The 10386-nt window shown below is 42.7% G+C and overlaps 1 protein-coding gene across 1 annotated transcript; it reads right to left on the reverse strand.

The window, feature by feature from the left end:
* Window positions 1–894: 894 nt before the first annotated feature.
* On the reverse strand, window positions 895–7584 carry angptl4 (angiopoietin-like 4). The gene is made up of 7 exons (XM_083990817.1): window positions 6938–7584; window positions 6034–6144; window positions 5827–5902; window positions 2974–3087; window positions 2785–2880; window positions 2266–2550; window positions 895–2157 (listed from the first exon to the last, which is right to left on the reverse strand). The coding sequence occupies exons 1-7, from the start codon at window positions 7463–7465 to the stop codon at window positions 1973–1975; spliced, it is 1395 nt and encodes a 464-aa protein (XP_083846943.1). The 5' UTR covers window positions 7466–7584; the 3' UTR covers window positions 895–1972.
* Window positions 7585–10386: the final 2802 nt, after the last annotated feature.

The raw sequence follows: 10386 nt of genomic DNA on the forward strand, positions 1-10386 counted from the left end.
GAAAAATAACAACTTCCAACCACAACCAATTAGAGTAGTGAACCAGCCCTATAGCTACACCAGTAATATCCATAATAGCACACTACTCAGTCTTTTACAAGATTAAAATACACAACTGTTAAAACATACCTACACACTTAATTGTGTTTACACTGCAGTGTTAGTACGTCTGTTGCATGCTAGGAAGGCACTGACTTCCACTCACTATACCAATACCTTGAAGGTGAGTGGAGAGCACACTCGATCAGATCAGCTGTTACAGAGGTTGATCCTTAACCAGTTGTCAGTGCTCGGAGGATCACTGCGGATGAAGCACATTAACAGTAAGCCCAGCCGGGAAGCAGAAAGTGGTGCAGTGAAAATTAAAAGTGACACCTTGAGGCTACTAAAGTTTGCTTCCAGCTAATATGACTAAGCTGGTAAAGTCTACAAGAGACCTGCCACGTGTGGTGCAGTGAAATGGTTTCACTCTCCTCTGTGTTGGCCTGCAGTCAGTTTTCAAATATAAACCCAGACAGGGTTTTTTAATACAGAATAAGTAAGAATCAAAGAGAAACCTTACATTGAATTTATAGTTTGCAATAAAATATAGGCTACACACCAGAAATAGCAACAAATCTGGCAGCTTTTGCCATTTCAGTCTAATTTGCTTGCATTTGATATAGCTTGGTATTTCTCTATTATAATATTCTTATTTTTAGTAAAGTAACAGCCATAGATTGTTAGTTCTGTTTTCAGTTGACTAAAATATGAGGGTACACTGACATCTTTGGTGGCACATAAAATACACAGACAAAACCAGGAGTAGTTTAAATCAATTTTATTGGCTCATTTTGGCCAAAAGATTGGTATTTTCTCTTTTAAAAAAAAACAATCTTACATCTGTTAAAACACAACAAAGACAATATAAATTACAAACAAGCAGTACCAGAAATATATATATTGATTCTTTACATCATTTAAATAAGAAAAGGAAACATCTACAATATCAAACTCTCAAGTCACGACAAAACAGACAATGCCAAGACAAATCAGTAACAGTTACATTTCTGAAAAGACTGACCACATTCCTTCATACACTATGTACAAAACACAGTCGCTTGTCTTAAAACTAGTCAATATGACTTATCAAAATCTCCACAGAAAAATTTAAGTCAGTGAAGTATATACTTAATTTGATTCAAAACTGCCTGTTGAATATTGTACAAAAGGCTGGAATGATCTTCAGTACCCCAAGAACGGCTTTACAACATCAGCCCTAACAGTTTCTGCATCATAATCCTAGTGTACAGTGATTTATAACTTTACATAATGCTCATGAACACTGACCTCATGTTCATGTGGAAAATGGCTCTTTGTTTTAATTAAGTCACCATTTGGTCCGCACCACTGGGTTTCAAAGGCTCACTTAATCGGCCTTTGCATTGTACTTGAAACCCCTATAAGGTAAGAGCAGTTCTGACAGAGCTGTTTTCTCGCATTCAAACTCAACAACAGCTCTCCAGCACCGTTGACACAACAAGTCTGGTGATGAGTCTTGACTTGTTGGAAATATTTTGCAGCTTACAGCGCAAAAGACAGGCCTGGACTTGCTCCTCTGACTATAGGGGCCCCTGCCTCACACCAACAAAAATAATCAACTGCAATGGTGAAACAAAACTGACAACAATGTTCCACTGCATGTTTTTTTTTGTCTCTTTTTCCATCTGTGGCTTTAGGTGCAGGGAAGGAATCTGCTCGTCTCTCTGAGAACAGAGCAGTGGAAACGTGGAACTCATTTAGTTTGAGTTCTTGCTTCTATTTTGAGGGCCTTGGCTCTGGTATGAAGTTTTCCTTGCAAGGAGACAACCAGGGAAATGGAAACCTCTATCTCACCAACCAAACACCAGGATAAGAAAGAATAGTCCAAAATCTACTTCTTTCTTCACCCTTCTCTTTCTTTTGACCTTTTCTCTTTGTCTCTTTTTAATCTTTAGGACTTTTTCTCAATCGCAGCAGGGGCGATCATCATCATGCTGAACTTCAGAGGGTAATAGCGGCCTCTCCAGGTCTTCCAGAAGATGCCCTGCTTCCTCTGGTGTCGCTGCTTGGGAGGAGGACTCTGGAAGTATCTACCGTTTAGGTTGGAGCGACCACAATTACTGAACCACCAACCACCTGCAGAAGACAAAGAACAACATCAGGTTAGGTACTTTTAATCTTGTGAGGAAACATCATCAATTGAAATAGAGGGGTTTAGCATTGTGATAGTCGTTTTCAACTCACCAGAAAGGTGCTTGGCGCAGTTGGTATCGTTTTTCTGGTCATTGTCTTGGTCGCTGGTGGAGAAAGGCAGGCCGGAGGTGGCGTCGGTCCCCAGGGAACTCTCCAGGGTGCTGAAAGTGTCGGCCTCCTGAATCTTGAGCGAATACTTGGTTTCCTCTCCACCCAGTTGGAAGGGGAAGCGGACGGATGCCAAGTCGTTCCCCCAGTCAGAGAGCTTGATGTTGAGAATGTAGCCGCCATCTTTTGCAATGGAGTGGATCTTCTCTAGACCCAACCAGAACTCTCCTGCAGACAAAGAGGAAGTTGGGGAGAGAAAATGTGAGAAAACTACCCACAGCTGAGCTGAAACACTCTTGCCTTTGTTTTAAGTCAGAGATAAGATACTTTTGGACACAGTCTCCTTCCCACTGATACGCTGGTTGTAAATACTGTAATGCTGTGTGAACTAATCTGCTCCTGGCCAGGCTACCCAGCACCTGGAGTCGGTGAAAGTGAGATCAAAGTCAAAGGGGTATTTACCATTCAGGCTGCCAAAGCCTTCCTCATAGGCTTGCCATAGCTGGTCAAAGTCCACTGAGCCATCTTGGCGCCTTTGGATCACTGTCCATCCACCATCTGGAAAGAAATACAGAGAGACGTTGATCAGAAAAGGTTTAATCAGTCAAAACAGCCTCTGGCAAAATTGGTAGGAAGTTTAACTCTATTTACCAGCTGTCATTTCACAGAAGACTTTAAAGGGCTCAGCATTTATTGGCTGGATGGTGTAGACTCCACTTGTGGTTTCTCCTCTCAGGAACAGCTCGTGACAGTCTGATGCCATTTCTACAATAGAAACAAAGAGGGAAAAAGCTCAATGTTAAGAAAAACAGTTCTGTATCATATCTCTACAAGAACCCACAGTGCAAGCAGTGTAAACACCCTACACTTATAGTTATGCTATTTATATGTGACACATTTAACAGATCTTTTCTTCTTCAGCTGTACACTGTGTTTGTTAAACTAAGGCAGAATTTGCTGGACTGCTGCCCAATGTGGCAAGTGGAATAAGGTCATGGAATTATCTTTTTTGTTGTTGTTGTTGTTGTTGTTGTTGTTGTACGTTTCCTAAATTGGAGCCTTTTTTCTTTTTTTTAGATTTTATTCTGTCATGTGCGCTGTGTTAAAAGAGGACCTTGTGAATCTGAGCTTGTTTACTTTACCAAGCTTTGATAAGTAGGTCATTCACAGTTAGGGAACCTCAGCGACAGGTTTCTCTGTGCTGCGAAAGCAGAGTGTTTGCAAATACGACTATCACTCTAAGTGAGTTTATCAGTAAGTCTGGAGATATGCATGTGTACCCGATAGAGCCTTTGACCTAGCCTTAACAAGGGAGAGAGTGAGTGAGAACTTCTTTCTCGGTTATAAATATGACCTTTCTCCCAGTTCCCAAGCAGACTTCCCTCTTTATGGCTGCCTGGCCCTCCAGTCTATTGAGTTACTCACTACTAGCTTTTACATTCCTAAGCCCCCTCCCTTTGCTCTGTCTCTGCTCCCCCTCTCTTTGGCTTGTCACACCTCTCTCACGTGCACAGCAGCCTCTCAGTGATGGGGGATTGCATGGCTGGTGCATGGCTGGTGCATGGCTGGCGCATGCATGGGGAGTGATCAGAGGCTGGTGAGAGGAGGAGGGGTGGGGGTTGTGGCTGTAAAGGGACATCTGAGACTGCAGGAACACAAAGCAGGGGACTCCGGAGCCAATTGAGTCTGTCATGTGGCTAATGAGGCACGAGACAAATAGCACGTCTCCAGTATTCCCTCTTTTTTTTGTATGACATCATCACATGATGCTGTTCAATACAGTTACAGAACAAAAACTTGCAGGTAATATCTTTTTTTTTTTTTTGAATAAATATTCGCCTGGCTTTTGTTTGGGTGTAAACACACCAGCTGATCGCAGTAACACAAAACCTTGTTTTTGTCTAACGACCTTTCCTCTAGAGGCATGAACTCTCTCTGGCCAGTTGTGGCTGTAGTCTGCCCCAGGGTCAGGGGTTCTCCTGAACTTTGGCACACTTCTCATTCATTACAATGGTAAAGGAGAAGGAGGTGGAGGTGGGGAGGGTGTGTTTGTGTGTAAGGATGGGGGAGGAGAGGATGACTGAGGTGTGGGGGGAGGATGGGGAGGGGGGGAGGTATAGTCTGACTCCTTGACAGATCTAGGGGAAAGGTTGCTCATTCTTGAGGGATGTACAAATGTTTGTTTTACACACAGAGGCTGGATGTCTTAAAGGGGGGGGGTCTGGGTCTTTGAAACAGTGAAGTGGAGGATATCTGTACAAAGTTCACAGATAAATTTAGACTGGCTTTTCCCACTTTCCACCTTGTTTTCCCTCATTTTTTTTCTTGGCTTGGATACAAGGACAGTAATCTGAGGAACATTGCATGCTAGATTTCTACAAAGCCTCCCTTTGCGTTTTCCAGGCTTCCCTCCCCTACTCCCCCCCCTCCCCTCGACACCACAGAAATGATCAGTGTGAGAAATCCCATTGAGCTGTGTGACCCTAACTGAACGCTCTCAAATACCGGCAACCTTTCCCCCAGTTGAAACCTTGCCAGAGAAACTCTGTTCCTTTTCCTCATTCCTCAAATCCTGCTGATGTCAGAGCTCTGAGGTGTTATTGTGATTTTTCCCGACTGAATGAACTCAACTGTTGCCTCAGCCACATTCACCTTTCACCCACTTCTCATCTGTGGCCATCAGACGCTGATATACCAGTTTCATTCACCCAAACTCATCATTATAAACTGCCTATTCAATAGGGTTTGGATTTCTGTTTTTATTCCCCTCTTCCTCGCATCACCTCCCTCATCCTGCTGTGTGAAGACTAAACAAACATTAAAGTGAGACAGAAATGTGGTGGGTTAAGGAAGCTGGTGGGACTCTCCGCTGTTGCCCAGTTGGAGTGTATCCAGTCTGGTACAGTGTGGATGAAAGCACTCATTATGACTGCTGCTCCAGTCACAGCTCAGTTCAGTTGGGAGCAGCAGCTGCGTGGCGTTGCTGCACACTGAGGGCATCATTTACTGTCTCTTACAACGACTGTACACAACAGAATGAGGGCCACTGACAAAAGACTGACTTGACAAAAGAGTGACTAATTCCCCAATCTAGCGTCTTCTCTACTATTTATCTCAATAGATGTCTTTTCTTATGGGTAATAGAAGTAAGGCTCTTAACAATAACTAAATTTATATATATTTTATTATTGGCCTAATTAAATGTTTTTAAACGGTTTATCCTCACTTGCTTTACTCGTGCCATTGTGTTACTGTTATCCTGTATTAACTGAACAATGTCATTAGGATTTAAAGGCTAAAAGCCACAGAGTCTGTGAAGGGTCATCTGCAGGTGTCAAGCTGTGCAGAGGAGCGTGTCCCAAACTGATTCTATTCCTTGATTTTAATTGCCAGTGATTTAAGCTTCTTTGTGGCGTTTACTAAACAGATGGCCGGCCACATTTGGCATCAGATTTTAGTCCAGTGAGTGGACTTAAGGCGGCATCAGGAGGGGGTTTGACTTACCGGCTGGTGAGTCGCGTTGCTCTGGGCCGTCTGTGTCGCTGCTCTGCGGGGAGGGTCTCTGTCGTGACTGCTGGATCTGAAAAAGTTTCGGAATCGGTCATGAAATTTGCAGAAACACTTGGCAAAACAATAAATATTTGTCTCCACAACTGAAATGATAGGGATTGCAAGAGATGTTGGTTTGCTGGTTGTTAACGCTTAACTCACCTGACTTTGCAGGGTTCTGATGCGCACATTCTGCTTGTCAAGCTTCTCCTGTTGGAGTCTGATCCTCTCCATCAGATCATCAATGCGTCTGTTCTGAGCCTCCAGCATCATCTGACAGAAAAAAAAACACAAAGGTACCATGCTTTTAGTGATTTATTCAACTTTATTCAACACTGTGTGCTTGTGCGTAAAATGTGCTCATGGTGCAGTAATCTTTGATGTGACCACCACAAGAAACACTAGAGTTAACAACAAACAGGGCTTTTTGCAGGAGACATTTCCACCCTTTCCAAGCGTCCGTGGTGTGGTTATGTAACTCCCTCACCGCTTTTCCATCCCACTATAAAGCCTCTCAGGCTCACACACTCCACTGTAGAAGCAGAACTACAAAGACAGCACAGCCCTCATAAGCCCCTTCAACTGTGTGAGGCATGTTCGAGTCTCTCCAGGTTGTAAAATGTGACAGCTGTGGAGAATTATTCACACATTCTTATAGCTGATGCCTGCAGATCTCTTTGTCTGGCAGCGTTTAGTCTTTCCCTGCACGTACTGCACACTCTGTCCTCCAACCCCTGCAGGCTTGTTAACCAACCCCTCTCTTCTCCACTCCACTCCACCACACCCACCACCCACTGCTTGTCCTCTATGCATTTTCATTCAGTGCCCTTGAGCTGAGAGACAAAGTCCAACCATAAAAGCCAACTATCCATGCATATACTGTACATCCACCAACTTTCAGCTTTCCTTTAACCATCTGTTGCAGTCCAGCATCAATATTTAGGTTTGTGGTAATGTTTGTAAGACAGAAACTAATCCAGACCACACTACTTGTTAACATCCTTCTGATTACTTCAAGAAATGACCATCATCAAAACCACAAAGACAGAAATGCTTCCATCCTCACCTGGATGTTGCGAACATCGCTCTTGTTCTTGGCACCAGTGTTTGAATCAAGCGGCGCCGCGTCTCCCTGCAGCATGCTGTCCACTCTCCTCTCCAGCCGGCTCATCCTCTCACTCATTGTCCTCCTCTCCTGCTGCATTTCCTCTGCCTTCTCCTTCAGCTCGGCTGTTACGTTCAGCAGCTGCCCCTCTCTGTCCTCCAGGCCGTGGGCCTGAACCTTCAGGGCCTCTCCTTCTACCCGCAGCCGCTGGCTTTCCTTTCCCAGATCTGTCACTGTACGATTGAAGACTTTCAGCTTGGTGGAAATGTCCCTCATCTGGACTTTGGTTTTGTCAACATGCTCCTTCAGCCCCTGGCCCAGCTGCAGCAGACCATGGGCAATGACATTCACATCATCCCATGCCGCGTACTGTACACGCTTCTCCTTGCCGTTGCTGCTGCTGGATGATCCTCCTTTCCTCTCCAGAGGGAAACCTGTGGCCAGGAGCACCACCAGGCACAGAGTCAGAGTTGCCAGTGTTGTCTTCATTTCTGCCCTTGTCCTGAAGTTTTGAAATCTTGCTTTGAAATATGTGTTGTCTTGTTGCAGAAGTGTGCAGTGTCCTGCCCTGTCTTCTTAAGTTCAATTTGAGAGCTCAGGCTCCTGGCGGATCAGACACACCACCACTGTTATATAGTTTCACAGCCCTCAACTCTCAGCTGTAAGCTGCCTGCCATTGGCTGGCTGGGGAGAGGGAGGGGTGCAGCTACTCTCAGGTTTCCGTCCCTCCTCCACCTCTCTGTTAACTATTCATGTCGGAGGCGGAGGAGGGACATGATATAACAAAAAGATTGGCTTTCATCTCTGCACTGTGGGGGACAGGGACTACATTATCTGCTGGAGGAAACTAAACAATTGATATACCCAGCTGTGAAACAAACCCTTTTCTGTGAGGTACTGCTGCATTAACACTAAGTGTGAGATGTGTGGTGAGGTAATCCTTTCAACAGCGTAGGAACAGTCTGAAATTGGTTGATAAAGATAATCAAAACTCTGATTACGCTTAAAAAATACAGTATATCAATATTTAATCTATATTCACAGTCACTGTAAAACCGAAAACCAGGGTAGGTGTGTAGAACTTGATCCAACAGGCCGTTTAAAAACATCAGGGAACATCGTTCACTGTAAACCAGCCTTTAACTGTAGTTGAATTGTGAAAGTGAAAGTAGTAAATACCGTTATGGGCTGTGAGCAGACCACCCACACTGATGCCGGTGAAAGATGAAGCTCAGACCTTTATAGAGTGGACTCCATCACCATCTGAGTGGAGTCTCTGAGCCCCTTCCTTGTCCAGTAGAAACATTTTCCATATATTCCATCATGCCCTGTAACCTCCTGCCATTTGGATGATTTTTTTTCCTCCTGTTAATTCAGTCTATTGATTTTACTATAACTGTATTTTCCTTCTCTTACCTGTCTTGTATTTGCTCCTGTGTCCAATAGGATCATGTTCTGTGTTAACCAACATCCTTGGTTAGTTTAATGATATTCAGATTTGTGTTTTCAAAAATGTGCACATTAATTCCTACGTAGTTTCCTCACAAGACTTATGAAGAATTCAGGCAAAATTAGGAGCCATGAATGATCCATACAACAAAAAGATATGCATTGATTTATGCGCAGCAGATTATTATATTGCTTTGAAAACAGATACTTTTACTCTCTGTTATAATTAAATAATTTCTTGTAATCCCCAGTTTCTCTTTAACATAACACACTTGACTACAGTAATTAGCCTTCCCAATAATCCTATTAAAAATAATATTTAAAATAAAAATTTTACTACACTGAATAAAGCAGTCTTGTCATTTTACTGATCAGACAGAAAAAAAGGATTACATCATAATTAAAACATTCTTAAAAACCCGCCATAAAACAGCTACTGTAGAACAAGTGTGTCAGGGTTTCCCGTCTATCTCCTCTTGGACAATGCAAAGAATGAATGAAGTCAGTCACAGACAGGAGAGGAACATGCGAATGATGTGGCCTGAGGGGCTCCTCCGCAAAGATTTGATCTGTGAGGACTGTGAGAATTAGGGGAAAGTTCACAGCAGAGAATGCCCACATTACGGCCAGTATGGTTTTTTTTTTTTTTTTTTTACAGAGATCACAGGCCATATGTGATCTGGGGCCAGACCACAAAGAAGGAGCTGGTTTAACCCTCTCCTGTCTGTAGCCCAGACTAAGTAGGTGAAAGGTAACTGGGAGACTGCTGACGGTGCTGAGATGGGAAACACTGTGCTGAGGAATTACAGCCCTCATGTATGCGCCTGGAATGTACCAAACGTTATTAGCATTGTTTTCCTAAAGCCTTGGCAGAGAACGGTTTCCACTAGGGCCAGCAACGACTGCCGCGTCCTTGTTAAAAAAAAAAAATAATAATAATAATAACTGACGCCAAAAGCTAGACAGCCCTTTTCATTTCCTAGGAACCCTGGGATTATTGTGGACAGATCTTCTTTTGTTTGTTCAAACTGACAGACTGAAGGAACTGTAGTATGATGATTCATATTTTGCTTTTGCTTTCAGCGACAGTTCCCTGTCATTGAATGAGAAGGGTTGGAAAGTACCTGTGTGGATCAGGTTAAAGGGGGAACATACGAATAGCTGAACTTGAGTCTGGTACATTAATGTCATGACTGTACATGCAGCCTCAAGAACGTACGTGCCTCGTTGCATTTGTTGCATTCTTCTGGGACATTACAGAACTTGGCAGGGATGTGACTGGGATGTACAGTGAGGCTGTGAGAGATGGACTGCAGACCTTTTTTTTTTTTTTTTTTTAGCTTTTTATGTTATGTCAGACATACTGAGAATTGACATGACAAGACCTTTCTGATGTTGCAAATAATGGCTGAATGTGTTACAGGCGAAATCCAGATTTTCTTGATAGTGTAGTTGCTGGATGACTCATGCTTGTTAACTTTGCAGACAGAATTGCGTAACAATTTAACGAGATACTCAGCAATTCAAATCATATTGATTTCATCAGTGGGAGTATTATAATCTATGTAAAAGTAGTAATACCCTGGTGTGGAAATACTCCATCAGTAAGAGGCCTAAGTAAACGTATTGTTCACAGCAATTACGCAAAACGTATTAATTATTCCTATTAGTGTAGTCTTTTTCTGATTCTGAGATTTCATGATTATAATTTTTAGGTTGTAAAGTAGCTGAAATATTATCAACATACTACTTGGAAGCATAATCCGAAAAAAAATTACCAATTTTTTTAACAAATAAATGTTCATTATAATTAGTTAAAATGATTAGAATTACATATAGTAATTGTATTATGTCAGTATTATATCAAATGTGTTCTTTCAAAATGTAGTGCAGTAAAAGTATAATTTAACATGACATTAAAATACTCCAGAAATGTAGAAATTCCTCATAACTGTATGACG

The sequence above is a fragment of the Trachurus trachurus genome (genome assembly GCF_905171665.1).
Source record: "Trachurus trachurus genome assembly, chromosome: 17".
NCBI lineage: Eukaryota > Metazoa > Chordata > Actinopteri > Carangiformes > Carangidae > Trachurus > Trachurus trachurus.